Source organism: Ovis canadensis, chromosome 8, assembly GCF_042477335.2.
Source record: "Ovis canadensis isolate MfBH-ARS-UI-01 breed Bighorn chromosome 8, ARS-UI_OviCan_v2, whole genome shotgun sequence".
In the NCBI taxonomy this organism is placed as follows: domain Eukaryota; kingdom Metazoa; phylum Chordata; class Mammalia; order Artiodactyla; family Bovidae; genus Ovis; species Ovis canadensis.
Window position 1 is genome coordinate 69,650,181 of NC_091252.1, and position 21,115 is coordinate 69,671,295.

At 35.7% G+C, this 21,115-nt stretch overlaps 1 protein-coding gene across 15 annotated transcripts in view; it reads left to right on the forward strand.

The window, feature by feature from the left end:
* EYA4 (EYA transcriptional coactivator and phosphatase 4) overlaps nucleotides 1–21,115 on the forward strand; it is a 363,823-nt gene that overhangs the window by 200,371 nt on the left and 142,337 nt on the right. For all 15 annotated transcript variants that reach the window (XM_069598451.1, XM_069598448.1, XM_069598456.1 and 12 more), the window contains one exon: nucleotides 12,825–12,874. In XM_069598451.1, coding sequence (XP_069454552.1) covers nucleotides 12,825–12,874 — 50 coding nt within the window. The remainder of the gene's footprint in view (nucleotides 1–12,824; nucleotides 12,875–21,115) is intronic.

Below are 21,115 nucleotides of genomic sequence, written 5' to 3' on the forward strand. Positions count from 1 at the left end.
TTCACATGGAACTGTTTTGTCTTTTGCCCTTAGCTTGCAGGTAATTCAGAATGTTACTTTAATTTGATAGAAAATCTATTAAAATGGAAATCACATAACTTGTGTTTTTTTTTAGAGTATAAATTATGCCACAATCTGTGTTTTATTAACTCTGCTAATGAAGAATTTCATTTTTGGATTAAAACCTGAGGAAATATGATTTATAACAATGATTATGCAAAATAGATTTAATATAAAAGTACTTTAGATTTTGAAATGCTGCTTTTGAATTTCAAAATCTAAATATCATTTAAAAACCAAAGTAAAATATAGTGTGCTACAGATACATTTTTGCTTATTGTGTATAGTTTAATTTTAAAAATGAACTTGATGCCAACACCACAGGATTTTCTCTTTAAAAATTGTTATTTTAATGGAAGATAAACAATTTAAAATTTACAAAACTTGAAATGTAGCTGTTTATACTTTTTAATCAATATGTTGTTCCAGAAATATTAATATCATGTAAATTCATCTTCAGATTAATCTACAGGTATATGTTGTTCAATTTAAAATTGCCTTTAACATTTTATTGTTTACATTCTACCTATCAATTTGCTTTTAAAAGACTTTCTCTGTTTTCCTTACCAGTTATTGTGATACCTTTGAGCACATTAGGTTTTAAAATATTTGTTGAAAATATTTTTTTAATGTATATATATGTATTCAAGCAAGAGATTTTAACAGAAATTTTTACTGAAATTCAACAATTATATATTAATAAACTAGACTCTCTCTATGTTGACTATTGTTCAAATTGAAAAGGTTAGTTACCAATTGTACCTAGTAGACAAATGATACTAGGTGCACTAGAGTATGTTACGTGATTGGTATTTATGCTTTAAAACAAATGATCGTTCACCTATGCCTGTGGCCAAATTCTTTTGAAGTTTCATGACTAAGATGAGCTGAATTTGTTAAGTGGTAGAGGACTGTGTTTTCTAGGGGCCAGTTGTGCTTGGCAGGTCATGATAAATGGGGAAGTTTTTCTGAACCTTGTGGCCAAAACATTCCAATATCTAAAAAAGGAAAAGAAAACAAAGATATAAAAATCGTTGTTGAAAACATTCGCAAGATTTCTCTGTTTAGGGGAATAAGATCAGTTTGTAAGATTATTTTTAAAGGGTTGTTGGTGTGAATTCATAACTCTTCACTCGAATGGAGGGAAATTTAAAGATTTTCGTATTTAAAACGGGTGGATTTATTCTTTACTGGTTCAGTGAGAACGTGTATAGTAGAGTCAGCAATTCGAATTTAACTGCAGTAGATTTTACCAAATTAACATTATGCTCATTGAGTATTTAGTTCTTAGTTTAGAATTGCATATTCTGTTTTCCTTTTTATTGTTTTAATAGTATCTGTTTTGAGACACCCAGGACTGCAAAGATACATGTTCAAAAGTATAAAAAGATCAGTGTGTATAGGTAAATATCTCTTAGGAGTTTATAACACATATTTTTGAGGAAATCATTTTAACCCTTGTCTGTTTATATTTATGCTAAGTATTATAGCAATCTAGTCTCATTTCCAGACTTAGGAGGGGACCAACTTTCATATGAGCTGTAACATGATATGTTAAGGCATCTTATGGTTCCTTTTGTGGCATTTTAAGTACTGTGTTACTTTTGATATGGTCCCTGGTGGGTAATAATGAAAAAACATACTGTTAGAAAGAGGTTGAAATTTTCCTGAATATTTTATACAGTATATGTGGAGTTTATGGCAGGTGACAAGTGACCATGGCATAACTAAGGAGAAAATGTACTCCAGAATTTTAAAAGCTCATGTAGTTTGACATTTGATTTAATACATATACACTGTACATGAATAATTATGCTTTGTTTCCCTGAGTCATTGTTACTAAGTTGCTTTTTAAATATATCCAACCTTGCAATGAACTCTCAAATAATTTGAACCCTATTGTGACAGTTGTAGTTGATGAAGAGTTATAGCCTATAGGATTTTTTAACTTTAAAACATAATTCCTCCCCAGTGTGTAATTTTATATAACCTCCCTCCCCCAAACCTGAGTCCTGGAAGGTTCCTGCATAAAGGCCAGAAATCAAGTAAGATTGCCATGACACTCCAATACTAGAGGGGTAAAATAATTTCACTTCAGGGTTTTGGGGGTGGATTTGTTTTTATTAACCCTCTAACACTACCATTATAGGTGTATGTGTTAATTTTGTTTACTGTTGCAGCTAATGACAAAATATTCATTTGTATCTTTATATTTTGTCTACGAATATCCATTAAAGAATTTTTCTAGACTGAAGTAGATGCAGACTTGCGGTTATGCAGCAGAGTTCTCTCACTTTTACTATAAATAAGTGGGAGCTTGGGCTTTTGGAAACCCATACTTGGTGTTACAGGGAGAAGCTCAGGTAAGCAATGATATAGATACTGAGGAGGAATATACTAAGAAAAGGGAGGAGTAAAGAAACTTCCCTAACCCCGTGAAAAGAATTTCAGAAATGTGTGAATTATAGAGCCTCAAGATTTTTGTTTCTAAGGAAGAATGACACTTTATAAAAATGGTTTTTAATAGATTATTTAGTGATTAGATTTTTACAAAGTCTGTCTACAAAACTTTAATTTTTTGAACACCATTTGGCGACATGGTATTTACATTTTTTTGGAAAAACCTCTCAAATTTGTGTGGGCATATTGAAACAGATCTATCTTTTTTAAAATTCTGTGTGACAAACTTTGTGTTCCAAAGATTTTTTTTTAGAAGTCAAGTACTCCATTGTAACATACCTTTAAAATGTAAAATAGATCTCTCTGAGAAATGTGGAGACATTTTCATTGAAGATAGTTTAGAAGGTATAAATTTTATCTGTGTGTGGCTAGTAAAGTAGCAATTCTGTGCTCATCTTCTCAATATAAATTGTACCACATGGATGCCCAAGTAATCATAGGTTATCACATTAAAGGGTATATCCTGTGCTAAATTCTAAAGTAGTTTTAACTTGTAAATATTATATTTAAAAAATGAACATATATTTTCTTTCATTACTCTAAGTAAATAAACATTAGAATAATTTTTGACAAAAGCCTCTAGTGCAAAAAATATGTATTTACTTGAATATGCCAACTATTATTACTTTGACTCGATTTTAAAGTTAATTTGTATACCTACTTTTATATTTTTTTACCTATGTTATCTTGTGCATTCTGAAGTAAAATAGAAAAAGACATAGTTTCATTCATATTTATTTAGTGCTGTTAATTAGAGAACAGGATGATCTGGGTGGAAGCACATTAAATTCTAAGTTTGGTTCAACTAATTGAAAAAAAATTAAATGTGTTAAAAAGAATCAGCTAATGAAGATGTATTAAATGAGAGGATAATTTACGTTTCTAGAGTAAAGCTGCAATAATTAAAAGAAAAACCTTTAAGTTCTGATATGTAATTTAAAATTCAAATATGGCCAAATTCTGTTAGAAAATATGAAAAAAATGGCACATAAAAATTTATATCTCAGTATGTCTCTCTCTCTCCTTTATTTTACTAAATCAAAACTTAATGGTAACTAAAGTTAGGTTCCCATTCTGCTTTATCAGCAATAATTTATAATAATTTATCTAACCTAATCATAAAATGCATTTTATAAAGTGTGTATTAATATAAAACTCTAGGCATTGATATACTACAGTATTTGTATACACATTATTTATGAGTCAGATTCACATTTTGTATTATTCACATTTGAAATAGAGTCAAAGCTGACAATTATTGTTGACAGTAATTCTGCATCACTTTCTGTATTTACAAAGAGTATTTCATGTGACAACCTACAATCAATTTGCACTGAAGGAACAAATTTTATTTTTATATCTATTTTTATCCATTCATTTCCTTAAACAGTAATGCATTCAAATCTATATTAGATTTCTACGTGGTTCAGTGAGGAAATAAAGACTGTCTTACATACCACCTATAGGAATTTGTATGTTACTCTTTATAACAGAAAACTTTTATTTCTAAAGTTTTTATTTTGCATTTAGAGTTTCGAATTGATCTTTTATTATCACTGTATAGTATGTTCTAAGGCCTTATTGTTAAAGTTCATTTCAAAATAAAATAAAGTTACAAAAGAGCTCTTTCAAAATGTCTTTTTCCATTATTCCATCCTTTACATTTTTTTTATCATTACTGTTTCAGGATTTATAAACAGCAAGATTAAGTACAAAATAATTGGGATAATTGGTTCCAGCTTTTTTAGAAGATGGTAGATAGGATAAAAGAAACGTTTTTCTTTGCAATTTTCTTTTTATGAGCTAATTCTGTTTTCCTCAAAAGATTATAAGCCTCTCAAAGTATCTAGAGGCTAGAAAATGTGAAAAACTCCAAGGCGATCTTTATAATTGAACACAATTTTCATAGTGCAAAATATCCTAGAAATTATATTTTCTGTATGTATTTTCCAGATATTAAAAGTATTCATTATTCTCAATACCAGATCTCGCATTCTTTATAATTGTTTAAAAAGTACAGTTTATATTGTTCATGTCAGCCTAAAGATTTGAAGAATGATTTCATGAAAAAGAAGCGTCATTTTTTTTATAACTGTCTAGCTAATGTAATGTTGCTGACCAGTCTTTTCTACCTCCTTGTTCTGCTTTATTTCCTCTTGGCAATCACTGCTGTTGACATTATATTCTTTGCTTATCTGCTTACTTTTTAATTGCATATCTTCTCAACTAGAATGCATGATCCAAGCAGGCAGATTTTGTTAGTCTAAGTCAGTGCTGTTCAACAAAAGTATAATCTGAGCCACTTGTGATTTTAGCTTTGTTAGAAAAAAGGAAATGTTTATAACAGAATATACTTAAATTTCATTTCACTTATATAATATTATTGTTATATATCAATATTACATAAAATATTGAAATATTTTCCCTTTTTTTACATACTGATTCTTTTAAATCCCGTGTGCCTCTTATACTTACAGCAGATATCAATTTAGACTAACCATATTTCAAGTTCTAAATAGCCACATGTCGCTAGGGGCAACTTTGGTGGACTGTTCAGGTTTAGTTCATCTCCGTGCCTAGAATGGTACCTCATATACCCCAAGAAACTCGGTAAAGCCTTTTGAATGAATGAATCCTGATGCTTCAGATGTACAACAACAACAACAACAACAACAAAACAGAGATTGTTTTTTACATTACACTATCTTTGCATTTGTTAGGGTATTAACGGTGGTGGTGGGCATGAAAGGTATTTGGATAATTTGCTCAAAATTCCATCTTACTTTGCTTATGGACTTTACATGTTACTATTGTTTGGTTAAAAACTGGTTACTTCCATCATCCAATTTAAAAGATTCACTTAATAGTTGATATATCACAAGAAGTAGCTAGTAGGGTCTCCTTCAAAAATTTTCCACAAAATGTTAGTTTCAACTCTTCATTTTAAAACAAACCTAATAAAAGCACGGAGAAGGCAGTGGTACCCCACTCCAGTACTCTTGCCTGGAAAATCCCATGGACAGAGGACCCTGGTAGGCTGCAGTCCATGAGGTCGCTGAGAGTCGGACACGACTGAGCGACTTCACTTTCACTTTTCACTTTCATGCATTGGAGAAGGAAATGGCAACCCACTCCAGTGTTCTTGCCTGGAGAATCCCAGGAACAGGGGAGCCTGGTGGGCTGCCATCTATGGGGTCGCACAGAGTTGGACACGACTGAAGTGACTTAGCATAATAAAAGCAACTGGCAAATGGAACATAAGAGAGAAAGGCTTGCTATATAGCATTCGGTTCTAATTCTCTCCCTGTTAGCTGTGAGACATTGCTAGGTTTTTAACCTGTTTGAGCCTTAGTTTTCTCATTTTTAATAGAATTTCAGACATCATGCCTGTCTTCATAGACTAAATGACACACGTGGGCTTGATCCCTAAGTTGGAAAGAGCCTTGGAGAAGGAAATGGCAACTCACTCTAGTATTCTTGCCTGCGAAATCCCATGGGCAGACTAAACAACAGCAACAATAGTCTAATACCAGTTGAAAGAATACTTGCGTAATAGATGGCAGCAATCATCATTAGTATGATATAATAAAAATTGAACTTTTAAATATCAAAATGTTTTGATCTTCATTTTAAACAATATAGTTTATGTGTTTATGAATTTTAGGTTTTTAACATTTATTGGTTAAAATGCCCTCAGAGATCTGGATTTGAAATTTACTACATAAATTGCTTGCAGATTAATCTTTCTATTTCTCAGTATTATCATCTGTGACTTGGGGTAAAAATTAGTAACTGCCTAAGCATTGCATAGCATATAATAAACACTCAAATATTTCAGCTATTGTTCATTCATTCAAAAATTTCAGCGTTTGATATTTGTATCTTCATTACATACTAATAGTTATATTCTTGAAATAGTTAAACTTTTAAGTATTTTTCATCTTACTTTGATTTTTGCATGTACTTTTATAACATTAAGTAGGGTTAAAATTCACATTTTTGCCATCAATTAAGTGCATTTAACATGTTTGGAGAAGGAAATGGCAAGCCACTCCAGTGTTCTTGCCTGGAGAATCCCAGAGACAGGGGAGCCTGGTGGGTTGCCGTCTATGGGGTCGCACAGAGTCGGACACGACTGACTGCAGCAGCAGCAGCAACATTTTTTGTCTTTTTTCTCTTGGCATATTCTTTTGTTCACTTCCTACTGTGTCTTATGAAATCTGAGATTTGGATTTAAATTATGGGCATGAAATTCTGTCTCGTTTCTTGATCTGCTTGTTTTCAACTTTATTCAAAATAAATTTGAAATTAAATTAGTCCTTAAAGACAAAATTCTATGTATTTTGTAAGAGTAGTCTCTTTAATAGTGTGTATATCTCAGCAGTCACCATTTAATGAAGTATTGATCTCTCAAATAGGACAGTGTGTTTAAATTTAGGTAAAACTGTCTATTTGGCTTCTAATTCCAGGATGAAGGTACTGAGATAAGTTTTTTTAATTTTATTTTTATTAATTTATTTTTTATTGTAGTATAGTTGATATAGTGTGTTGTGTCAATCTCTGCTGTACAGCAAAATGACTCAGTTTTTTGTATTCTTTCCATTATGGTTTATCACAGGGTATTGAATATAGTTCCCTGTGCTATACAGGAGGACCTTGTTGTTTATCCATTCTAAATGTAATAGTTTGCATCTACCAATCCCAAACTCCCAGTCCATCCTGCTCCCTAGCTTCCTACCCCTTGGCAAGAAGTCTGTTCTCCATGTTTATGAATTTGTTTTTATTTGTAGATAGGTCATATTTTAGTTCTACATATAAGTAATATCATATGATATTGTCTGTCTCTCTTTTTGTACCCCAAGTGGGACACTTGTCTTTCTCTTCTGAGTTACTTCACTTAGTATGATAATCTCTAGTTATATCCATGTTGCTGCAAATGGCTTTTTTTTGTTGTTATTTAGTTGCTAAGTCACATCTGACGCTCTTTGCAACCTCACGGACTGCAGCACACTAAGCTGCTCTCCCCCTCTGTTGTCTCCCAGAGTTTGCTCAAACAACTGTTTCCCAGACTTTGCTATGACCCGTCCATGTTGAGTGGCCCTAATTGGCATGGCTCATAGCTTCATTGAGTTATGCAAGCCCCTTCCTTATGACAAGACTGTGATCCGTGAAAGGGCAAATGGCATTATTTCATTCTTTTTTATGGCGGAGTAGTATTCTATTGTATATATGTACATGTCTTCCTTATCCATTCATCTGTTGATGGACATTTAGGTTGTTTTCAGGTTTTGGCTATTGTGAACAGTGCTGCTGTGAACATAAAGGTGCATGCAGCTTTTGAATTAAATTTTTTTCTGGGCATATTTCTGAGAGTGGGATTCCTGGATCATACGGCAGTTCTATTTTTAATTTTCTTCATGATTGGAACTCCTGTGGGTCATGATTAATGGCTCTGCATAATCGGAATTTGCAAAATAAGTTTCTTAATAATTTATCTAACTTTTCTTCATCAATTCAGAAAAAAGATAGGGTTGTGAAGTATTTTAATGAAGTTGTAAGTTAACATTTTTGATCTTTGTTATTACCAAAGTTTTTTTGAGGACAGATTGAAAGATCACATCATGTTGCTGTTCAGTCGCTGAGTTGAGTCTGACTCTTTTTGACTCCATAGACTGCAGCATGTCAGGCTTCCCTGTCCTTTACTATCTCCCAGAGTTTGCTCAGATTTGTGTCCATTGAGTCAGCAATGGTGTTTATTCAGATCATATTGTTTTAGTCAGTAACAATAGGCTGTCATTTTTGTCTTCGAAATATCTGTTAAAAACATTTTCTCAACTCTCCCCATAACTCCTGTCTTAATTTAGGTCTTCATCATCTCTCACTGATAGACTGATTCACTTTAGTACAGAGTTCAGTTCGGTCGCTCAGTCGTGGCCAACTCTTTGCAACCCCTTGAATCACAGCACGCCAGGCCTCCTTGTCCATCACCAACTCCTGGAATTCACCCAAACTCACGTCCATCGAGTCAGTAATGCCATCCAGCGCCTGTCATCCCCTTCCATTCCTGCCCCCAATCCCTCCTAGCATCAGAGTCTTTTCCAGTGAGTCAACTCTTCGCATGAGGTGGCCAAAGTACTGGAGTTTCAGCTTTAGCATCATTCCTTCCAAAGAAATCCAGGGCTAATCTCCTTTAGAATAGACTGGTTGAATCTCCTTGCAGTCCAAGGGACTCTCAAGAGTCTTCTCCAACACCACAGTTCAAAAGCATCAATTCTTCGGAGCTCAGCTTTCTTCACAGTCCAACTCTCACATCCACACATGACCACTGGAAAAACCATAGCCTTGACTAGACGGACCTTAGTCACCAAAGTAATGTCTCTGCTTTTGAATATACTATCTAGGTTGGTCATAACTTTTCTTCCAAGGAGTAAGCGTCTTTTAATTTCATGGCTGCAATCACCATCTGCAGTGATTTTGGAGCCCAAAGAAATAAAGTCTGACACTGTTTCCACTGTTTCCCCATCTATTTCCCATGAAGTGATGGCACCGGATGCCATGATCTTCGTTTTCTGAATGTTGAGCTTTAGGCCAACTTTTTCACTCTCCTCTTTCACTTTCATCAGGAGGCTTTTTAGTTCCTCTTCACTTTCTGGTGATGTCATCTGCATATCTGGATGCAATCTCTGTTCATTTCCAAGGCAAACCATTCAATATCACGGTAATCCAAGCCTATGATTCACTTAGTGAGCTAGTATCTGGGAATTGTCTTAATGCATTCGGGCTGCTATAATGAGAAACTTCATGTAGTTTATAAAAACATATATTTGTTTCTCTTAGTTATGGAGGCTGGGAAGTCCAAGATGGTGGCTCCAGCATGGTTTTATGTGATGACAGCCCACCTCCTGATTCAAAGCCAGTGACTTCTCATTGTTTCCTCACATGGTAGAAGGGATAGGAAGCTCTGTGGAGTCTCTTTCTTAAGAGCATTAATAGCGTTTGGAAAGCCTTCATTTTCAGGATCTAAGCACCTCCCAAACGGCTCACTTCCTGATTTGGAGGGGTTAGGATTTTGCAGATGAATTCTGAAGGGGCACAAACATTCAGACCAAAGCAAGGAGCATCTGTTCAAAGCTAGGGATTAGTGATATACACCACCGATACTGTGTCTGCTTTTTTGGAATGTGTACTTTTTCTCTTGTTGCATTAAGCTCATATCTGTCTTTCAGTCCTCATCCTGGCCCCTTCTACACTGTCTTATGCACCATCTCTACCCAGTCTGTTTTTTTAAAATCCTTCAATGGTCTTCATTGTCCAAATATTAAATTCCAAATTCTTCATCATTTATAAGGCCTTCAAAATATTATTTCTCTGACAAACCCCTTGATGTTGAAGTACCTACCTTTTTCCAGATTTAGTCTTTGAAACCTATGTCTGTTAACACATTATTGACTGGAGACATATGGGCTTCCCTTGTGGCTCAGCTGGTAAAGAATCCGCCTGTAATGTGGGAGACCTGGGTTCGATCCCTGGGTTGGGAAGATCCCCTGGAGAAGGGAAAGGCTTCCCACTCCAGTATTCTGGCCTGGAGAATTCCATGGACTATCCTCGCAAAGAGTTGTACATAACTGAGCAAATTTCACTTTTACTTTCTTTAATATTGTGGCCCATAGGCATTAGTTTCTGAAAAACTGAATAACATGCTAAAACTTAGTTCAAAAATCACATCCTTTGTTGCCATCCTCTCTTCCTTTGGCTGGGGTAGATTGTCGTCTGAACATGGATAACACTGTATAAACTCTCCTGTAGTAGTCATGGTATCCTAAATATTATTCTTCCCTCATTTGACCATGAACAAATGAATAAAGCCTATAAAAAGAATTACTTTGAAGAGTGCAAAACTCTAACAATATCTAAAAGAATATATCTACTTCAGTCTTCCATCACATACTTATTAATCATTGTGTTTCCTTGGTGGATCAGTGGTAGAGAACCCACTTGCAATATAGGAAATGAGAGATGGGACTTTGACCCCTGGGTCAGGAAGATCCCCTGAAGAAGGGCATGGCTGCGCACTTTAGTATTCTTGCCTGTAAAATCCCATGGAAAGAGGAGCCTGTAGGGTTTGCAGTCCATAGAGTCACAAAAGAGTCAGATATGACTTAGTGACTAAACAATAATGACAACAACTAGGACTGTGCATACTAGATAGTAAGTAATCAGTAAATGGGTTCTCTGGCATACAATTAATACATTGAGAATAAATTAAAATAATATTAATTTTCTGGTTAATTATTTAAATAAAGATGTTTTGTAAAGTCATTGGTTTAAATATTTCTTTAAAAGCTTTGTTTTTTTAAACCACAGGAAGGTTATCTCATTCTAACTCTTGCTTGAGAATGTCTGTCTAGTTTGCTTGTGTGATATGGAGCTTCTTTAATTAGTCCCAAACTCAAGTTATCATAGTCTTTCAAAAACTAACATTCACTCCAGTATGATTTCTACATATTCACTGGGCAGTTCATATAATTTTGGGTGATGAATCATAGGAAAGAAGGGTTTTAATATCATATCCTTCCCTTTTAGTTCTTATTTTTCTTGAAATTGTTCATGGACATAAGACTTTCATGGGTCTCATAGTGGATTTTACAGTAACATTTTTAAGAAAGGTGTTCCTTTTTCTTTCTTTTTTTTTAAAACTAATTGCTCAAAGATATTTCTTTGCCCTTCCATCTCATGGTGTTGAGCTCTGTATTGAGAGCATAGATGTTACATAATAGGGTAAGAATGATAATCTCTTTGCTGATCAGTTTTATTTTCATACTGTGTGGATATATACTCCAGATGCAAAAGAGAGTAAAGTTAATCAAGCAAACAGTTGATTCCCCTGATTATAAAATATCTAGACTCAGAATTGAAAGCAAAGACACCGATTTTTGAAAGTGTAGGGTTTTTTTTTTTTTCAAAACGCATTCTTCTGAGATGAGGAAGGAAATAAGACTTCACTTCACTAAGAGCCAAGACTTCACTAAGAAAAAAATTGCAACTTTGGAGAACTAACAAGATGTTACACTCCAGATACAGCTGTGATGTAAAACATGAAGTTCAAGAACTTATCTGTATGGAAATCACACATTAGACTGGCTGGGATGTCATTATTCATAATATTTAACAAAAGGACACTGATGGAAGTTAGCTTTAAAGAACAATAGTGGAAACATCTCTAGGAATACTTGAAAGTATTTGTGAGCTGGAAAGAAAATGGTGATCTTTAAAATTCAAAACCTACTCTTAAGAAATACCACTTCTATCACAACTCAACACTCATGTTGTATGTTCACAGCATATATCCAGTAGACTATTTTTTCACTTGCAGGCTGCATATTAGAAGTTAAAGTGCCTTGGGATTCTATAGGCTGCATAAATAGACCATGGGAATGTAAACACCCAGACTGTATGACTACATACTTGGCAATTAATGTATCTTGTTTACATTCCATATTAACTAAGAAATTTTTGAAATAGCCTTTACTTTGCATATAATGTACCCATTAAAACCATGATTGTCAGGCATAGTATCTGTGCTTGAAGTTAAATAGTGAAAGGCAATGGATGTGTGCTTTACCTTATTTTAGAGGGTATACCACAGACTTTTGACCAGAATTGGATAGCATATACTAAAAGCAAAAGGTTGTTTTTTTTTTTCTCCTCATCCTTTACCTTGTGTGGGTTAAAAGCCACAAAGTTGAAATATAGTCTGCAAAGTATACTTCAAATATATATGAGAAGTCTGTGAGCAATGCCGAAACTTAATTGATATGCTGAGAAATATATAAAACATACAGCCACTGGATTGAGAAAATGAAAATTAATATGTGAATGGTTTAGCTAACACTATGCTTTGCCCCCAGAACCTGGTGTTTATTATTGTGCACTTTAGTAGGAGACAGAAGCGGTATCAATTGGAAAAACATTTCTTAGTGAATTGAGAACTGTATGGCTTTCCAATTCCTAAGTGGGAAACCTGGTTCTTTGGTTTCTTTGTTCCTACTTAAGCAAGTCCCAAGCTATTTTAGCTGAACATTTTACATACTAATGGAGTCTAGGGAAGTGACTTTGGCAGCTGTTCATGGGATAATAATGAAATACACTATTTAATACTGCATGCTGCTGCTGTAAAATGTGGGGAGTATTTTATAGAGATCCTGGTGAGTAGAGCTGTATCCACTTGAAGTTTAGCAAGTGTGTGAAACTGAATGAGGAAGTTCTTTTTTCATATGAGACTAACTAGTACTCTTTTCTTACAGGTAAAGAAAACGTGCACAGAATCAGATGTTCCCGAACCCCAGAATTCCAGGTACAGTAAAACAGAGGCCAAGACTCCACTAAGAAAAATTGCAACTTTGGAGAACTCATACGATGTTATACTCCAGATACAACTGTGATGTAAAACATGGGGTTTAAGAACCTGTCTGTATGGAAATCATACATTAGACTGGCTGGGATGTCATTACTCATGGTATTTAATAAAAGGACACTGATGGAAGTTAGCTTTAAAGAACAATAGTGGAAACATCTCTAGGAATACTTGAAAATATATTCCCATAGTATTTATTAAGTTCATCCTCAATTTTCTTTCTATTCTCTTCTTAGAATGTATTGACATCTGAAATTTTTTCCAGAAACTGAATATCTTTTAAATCTGTGTTTACTGAAAATCTACCTTTTTTTTTTTCAATCAAATGTTGCTAGATTTGAGAATGTCATCAAATTGGAACAACCAAAATTAACTTGGCATTCTTTTTGTGCTTAGTCACTTCATTAATGTCCAACTCCTTGAGACCCCGTCTACTGTAGCCCACCAGATTCTTCTGTCCATTGGAATTCTCCAAGCAAGAATACTGGAGTGAGTTGCCATGCCCTTCTCCAGGAGATCTTCCCAACCCAGGGATCGAACCCAGGTCTCCAACAGTGCAGACGAATTCTTTACCACCTGAGCCACCAGGGAAGCCCAAGAATACTGGAATGGGTAGTCTATCCTTTCTCTAGGGGATCTTCCTGACCCAGGAATTGAACTGGGGTCTCCTGTATTGGAGGCAGATTCTTTACCAGCTGAGCTATCAGGGAAGCCCTGATATTCTTTTTATGTTTATATAAAGCCTGAAGAAATGATGAATTAAAGTGATCAGACCATTACATACAGGACTTTGGCACCATTTAATTGTGCGTGGACCAGGTGCACAACAGACATTTTTAGGCCTATACATTTTCACTGTTTTTGTTTTAAAATCCAGGCCTCAATTTTAAAGGTCAGTAAAAGTGTTTTAAATACTATTACAATAGTAATCAGGTGGCGCTAGTGGTAAAGAATTCATCTGCCAGTGTTGGAGACACAAGAGATTCAGGTTTGATTCCTGGGTCAGGAAGATCGCCTGAAAGAGTGTGTGGCAACCCACTCCAGTAGTCTTGCTTGGAAAATTCCATGGACAGAGGAGCTTGGCAGGCTATAGTCCATGGGGTCACAAAGAGTTGAATATGACTGAACACGTATACACACACACTCCCTTCATATAGTAATACTGGGTTGGCCAAAAGGTCTGTTCAGGTCTTTCATACTATCACAGAAAAACCTGAGCGAAATATTTGGCCAACCTAATATTAATGGCATAACTCAACTTATTGCATTAACAAATTTGTGTTTAATGATGAAATGGGTCTAGTTTATTTTGTGCTACTCACTCCAGCCTATGATGTATATGATGATTTTCTTGATACAGTAAAACAATACAGATCTAGGTATAATGTTAATGACCACCGTATTTTCCTTTTAGAAAGCAAGTATATACTATATACAGTCCATTTAAAATTTGAGTAAATCTCGTTCGTATGTAATATGATATTCCTGTAGTTAATTCCTGTATATATTAGGGATAGATAGTGAAATGATTGTATATGTTTTTTTCTCTTGAATCATCAAAAGTATTAATATATGATATGGTATAGGATTTTTGACATTTGATCTTTGTCTTTTATGATTAGGTATCAATATAGAACCAAATAGTTTTAGTTTATTGAAACATTAGGAAATGGGTGAACTATTAAATTTTTTCTTACAAAGTAGAGTAATTCCGGAGAAGGCAATGGCACCCCACTCCAGTACTCTTGCCTGGAAAATCCCATGGGTGGAGGAGCCTGGTGGGCTGCAGTCCATGGGGTTGCTAAGAGTCAGACCCGACTGAGCGACTTCACTTTCACTTTCATGCATTGGAGAAGGAAATGGCAACCCACTTCATTGTTCTTGCCTGGAGAATCCCAGGGACTGGGGAGCCTGGTGGGTTGCTGTCTATGGGGTTGCACAGAGTCGGACACGACTGAAACGACTTAGCAGCAGCAGCAGCAGCAGAGTAATTCCAGGACACATGGGGAGAGGAAACTCAAGCTCTATTGCTTGTGGATGTTTCCTTCCTGACCATTTTGCTGATGTCTATGAAAAATCCACCTCTGACTTGTTATTTAGCTAATCAGATAGTCTTTGCCAGCTGCTGGTCTTGATGGGTAGTAGGGAAAACAGAACAACATAATTATTATTTTTATTAATACTGTATATCAATGTTTTTTATTTTTGAGGCCACTCAAGAGTTTTGAACAAATAGTGCTGTACTTTAATACATTTTAAAGAAGCAGAAAGTCACTAAACTGATTCAGTGTTTACAGTTTATATCAGTAAGTTCAAGAAGAGAGAGTTCAGATTTCAATGTATTTAAACCTGGAACTAGATCATTCTCTTATCTAGGAAATCCCAGCCCATATAGCCTTAAAAATACAATTTTACATTTATGGTAAATAAGTTATGTTTAATAGATTATTTTAAATACATTGTATTATATATTTTATACAATATATATTAATTGAAAAATATCTTGACTTCTTATAAACTACTATTTAGTTGCCATGGATTAGCTGCTTATAAAAGTTTTCTAATCTGCAGTATATGGATCCTTTCTGTGTATGCATGTTCAGTTGTGCCTGGCTCTTTGTGACCCCCATGGGCTGTAGCCCACCAGACTCCTCTGTCCATAGGGTTTTTCCAGGCAAGAATATTGGAGTGGGTTGCCATTTCCTCCTCTAGAGGGTCTTCCTGACCCAGGGATCAAACCTGTGTCTCCTGCATTGGCAGGTGGATTCTTCACCACCACACCACCTAATGCAAATCAATTCCTAAAGGCAATAAAGCTTAGTGATATAAAAAATAAACAAATAAAACAAATCTTATTTATAAAAACCCAGGATGGAAAGGCCTTCAATAAAACCTGGAATTGTTTATTGGTTCAGTGTTGCCCAAACATTTTAATAACATCTGGTCCTTTCTCCTAACTTCTGGTCCAGAAGACAACCTCCACAGCTTCACAGTGTCAAGGAACAAAAAGAGATGGCTATTCTTGGATTCTCTGTTTACTCACAGATGTTATAGCTGGGAGTGCCATAATGGCATTATTTAGTGCAGTGACGGAACACCAAATAGAGAATAAGAAGAGCTAAAGAACATGGTGCACAGAAAGGATACAATCACTTGTGAACAGTCAACAAGTCAAGGGAGGCCAAAAATAGTATTCAGTATATGCATGTACTGAGGTTCAGTTTTCATGAACAACTGAAAAAAAAAACTACATGAAAATGCTTTTATTATAGACACTGGACAGCATTACTTTAGTGCATACATGTGTGGGTGCATTCTTTTTGCTTATTAAGAACCACAAACATTCATGTTCTCTCTCCCCCCAACTCTTTCCCTTCCCTGTGCATGTGAGAGAGAGAGAAAGAGAGAGAGATTTAAGGCCTGGGGCTAAGTAATTCTATTCTAAACAAATCTAAAATAAAGAACTGAGCTCAAAATGAAATACTGTATCAGCACAAAATGCATGGGAGCTGGAGACCCACTGCCTTATAAAATGCTCCCTGTCTTGGAACCTAAAGCTAATATCATTCATTTATTTAGCTAGCTTTATAGTGTGTTGGTTTTGGATTTGAAAAGATTAGAATAAATGCAGATGGAAAGTGTTTTTACAGTAGGGAAGTAATTAAATTGGGCGTGGAGACTTTGTCAGGGAAATTCTTGGAGTGACATATGTGTATCAGCAAATTCTTTGTCTTGCTTGGCCTTAATTCCTCTTTTTGGAAAGAGACTCTTGAGCTGCCAATGTGCCTAGTAGATTAGTAAAAAGAGAGTTTACAAACCCATGCAGTATCAGGAAGGTAACATGTCTTCTTAGAAAGAACATTATGTATATATACTGGAAGTCAGATGTATTTGTTCAGTTTCATAATACTGTATTGAACTTGATGGTACATGGAAAGCGATAGAATGTGCTTCGTAGAAAAACTGACATTCCTTAAATGTACTTTTTTTTTTTTTCACTTTCCTCTGTGTCATAACAATGTTGAGAAAGTAGTGTTGTTGGCCTTTGTTCCTAAAACTCATGTTAACCTTAAAATGGGTATATGAGGAAACTAAAAGTTTTATTTCTCATGCTTTATCTTACCCTAAAATTAAGTCTTACTAGACCATTTAAAACAAAAGCTGATGTGTCATTTTTATGTTGATTTTTTTCTATGTTCATGGTGACTTTTTTTTGCAGAATTGTGTCTTATATGAGCCATCCCTAAACATACATGGTTTTGTTTAATTTTAATGTAATAGATATCACCTAGGTGAGTGAAGTTAGAAGGTTCTATGAACTTCACCTGTTTTTTTTTAGCCCTTCTACCTTTCATTTGTCATGTGAGGTGAAGTAATTTATTTCATTCTTGGAAAATATCTTAGAGTGCCTGTATGTTAAAATAGTTCCCATAATACCCAAATGATACCTCTGTTGAACTTCTGTTTCTCTTCACTTTTTCCTTTTTGGGCTCTTAACTAGTAGAGCATTTTCACCAAGAAGAGATCAAGAGCTCAGAAAGGAAATAAAACTCAAATCAGGCAGTTTTGTTATGTACTTGTTTTGTTAATGAAGGAATGCATGGAAATAAAAATTTTGGTGACATTGAGCTCTGAAGTGACTTCTAGGAATTATACCAGTTCTTTTCCTATTTTTGCTCTCATTGTGGCTACAGTATTGCCAGTAGATTATAGTAAAGAGATCTAAAGGAGAATATTCAAGTATATACATAGGAAGTACTTACGGTATGGATAGCTAAGATGATCGTTTTTGCACATGGTGAATGACAAAAGACTCTATGTGTAATGGGGAGGGTTCCCTAGTCTATACCAACTACAACTATCAAGAGAAAGGCAGAACAACTCTCCAGCTTTCAACAAAGCTTTGGAATTAGTCTCAGTTTAATATCATAATATTTAAGTGAACCTCAGGAAGTTTAGTTATTCGATGTCTATGTTTTAAAAGCTTAAAAACGGCAACTAATTCATCTTATGTAAATAGTTATGATTTGACAATGTTATATTTAAAGGTATTAAGTTATGCATGATTATTTTCTAGTAAAATAATTATTGCAATAATTCCAGAAGTCTGAAATGTTTATCTGTATATAATTGCCTGTCAAAAAAATTAAATGTCATAGTTTTTCATAGCAGTGAAAGCTGAGGGCTCCTTGCTGAAAATGCACATTGTATTTCACTGTGTCAAACTAGAGGGGCATCTAGCCTAATATTCTGTCTCCAAGAAACAGCAAAAATTATTAATACCAGGCTGCATTTCCTCAAATTTTCATAATGTAGTTCCAGTAAACTTAGATTCTTGCAGTAACACAACTAGCTGTATAGTTCATGGAATTATTTAACCACTTCTTGGACTTAGTTACATTATTGTCTATCTTCAGATCTTGAGATTCTATTCTTGATCATTTTTTGCTTTGCTTCCATTTCTTTTTTTTTTTTTCACATACAATCTCTGTTGACAGCTCTTGATGCAGCCCACAATGTCTAGAATGCTCTGGCCACTTCCTATCGCTCTGGTCTCAGTGTCCATCAGGCTTGCTCTGTCAGAAGGTCTACATCTACAGAAGCCAAGCTTCTCCTTCCAGAGGCTGGATCATTTCTTCCCTTCTTTGACTAGAACCCCCTGCCCCCAGCTTTGCTCACCTACTGAATTTCAACTCATCCTTCTGGTGTTTCTCTCTGTGCACTGCTTCTTTCTTGGCGAAGCCTTTGCTGGCCAGCCAGCTACCTCTGGTCCTGCTGTCATAGGGCCTCATGGCCTCATCTGCTTCTCCTTCGGAGCAGCCTCATTTGATTAATACCTGCTTCATGCACTACACTATAAACTCCACAAAATGAGGGATCATCTCTGCTTTCTTTCGCTCCCCATTGTAACATTAGGGTACAGTGCAGGGCCTGACGTATAGCAGATCTTCAACACATACCTGTTAAGTGAATGTGCTCAGTGCTTAGTCTTGTCTGACTCTGCAGCCTCATGGACTGTAACCACCAGGCTCCTCTGTCCATGGGATTTCCCAAGCAAGAATATTGGAGGGGGTTGCTATTCCCCACTCCAGGGGATCTTCCCAACCCAGGGATTGAACCCTCATCTCTTGTGTCTCCTGCACTGGCAGGTGAATTTCTTTACCACTAGCACCCCCTGTCTAACTTCCAAATATACACAATCAGCATGCAGTCTCTCCTAGGAGAGATACAAACTCCTAATGTAATTTTATTAGGGATTTCTCCCAGCCATCTCAAACTCCCTTTGAACAGAATCGTAATGTTTACTTTTCCTCCCCCAGCGTCTTTTCTGTCCAGTGATAATGCTTTCAGTTGTCCTGCCTCAGAACTTCAGAATAAGCCTTATTTCTTTCTTTCCTTTCCCAAACCCTGTTGGTCATCAAACTGTGTATTGAAATTCACTTTTCCCTGCCCCTGCCCCTGCCCCTGCCCCTGCTCACTGCCACTGAGAAAGTTCAAGCTTCTGTCACCTCACTTCTGAACTAACACAATAAATCCTCTGTGCCTTCATTGGATATCAACCTTGCCTTTCTAGTCTGTGGGATTTTTGGACAAGCCTTTCTTAAATAATACACTTTCCATAGGGCATTAGTCATTAATCTGACAGACAGTATTTAGTAGATATTCAGAGTATATATAGAAGCATGAACCAATAACCTTCAAAGTGAAATTGTGGGCAAGACGTTAAAAATAAGGACATATACTATTCATGCCTATTCGCTGTCCATAAGATATCAAGGATTACCTGGGCTACCTGTTACTCGCTTTCCTTGTGCCCTTATTCTGGTGTGCTAGATATTCATTGATTCCACTTAATTTTCATCCTGTAGTTCCAGATTGACAGATGAGTACATGAAATTCCAGAAAAAAAAATATATATATATGCCAATTGCTTAGGTACCTTGATTTTCAGTCCCTTCTCCTGTCACCATTTCCTGCATAGACATTAGAGTAAAATATCCTATTTGTGTACTAGGCAGTTACCCGAGAGCATCTGTGTAGGACAGTACTTCCCTGCTCATCCTACAGTGAGCTCATTTCACTGAGGAATGGTTGAGAATGGTACACCAGAGTATAGCCTGAGTGCTGAACACTGTGGACTAAAGTGGTTAGGAAGAGTTGAATGGAAGATATAGGGCAACATCTAGGTATCAGAGGACAGATAAGATTCGAAGAAACGGGGGAAAGTGAAACCACAGTAAGGTTAAGAGTGAGGGAAAGAACTAGAAACTGAAATGAAAGATATCTTTTATGGACGGTTGGTGACTAGTCTTAATTTGATTTGTGTGGAGAAATAGTTGATGAGATTGGAAAATAGGTAAATTTGCATAGATTGTGGTTGGCTTGGATTCCTAGTTATTTTAGTTAGGACCTTTATTAGTTGCAGCTATTAGTGTGAACAAGTTTAGGTAGAAAAGGGGAGTATAATGTCTTAGGTAAATTGAGAAGCTGGATCTCATAAGGTCTGGGAACCAGGGACTGACTTTCTGTTTATCTCTTATACACTGTGTCCTCACTGCTCAGCTGCTTCAGTGTCTTTCTCTCTGTTTATACCCGTTGGCTGCTCCGTCTTATTTTTGCTCCTGGACTTATAATAGGAGGATAATATTCATGTAACACTGCTTCTTTCTGATTTTTAAATTTTTACCTCTTTAGGTATCCATATAATAGAATCCCTTTCTGTCTTTATTTCTCTTCCGAATTTCCAGGAAAGAGAATGATACCTGAGTGGCTTTCCAGACCCACATCTGGGAGCATATGACTCAGTGGGAAGAACAACTTCCAAGAAAAGGATGCTGAGCAGATAACTTGATCAAATGCCCTCAACCTTCTACCTCTTTCCTGCCCACCTACTTCATCCAGCACTCTTGCCCCAAGTCCTTCATTTTAATCCAGCATGTATCATTTCTCTGATTACATATAACTCACTGGTTATCTGTTTCACTAGTATGGAGATTTGGAGCTCAATTTTATATCAGACATCTACAAACTATGATCTGCAAAGCAGAGATCTCTTAGAGAGCATTATGTGGAATGGCAACCAGACTTCAAAGTAAGACGAGTTCCTTTCACCTCTTTTTATAAACCCTGCTCTCAGTTTTTAACCTTCTTGCTCCTGTCCTCAAGTTGACCAGTTAAACC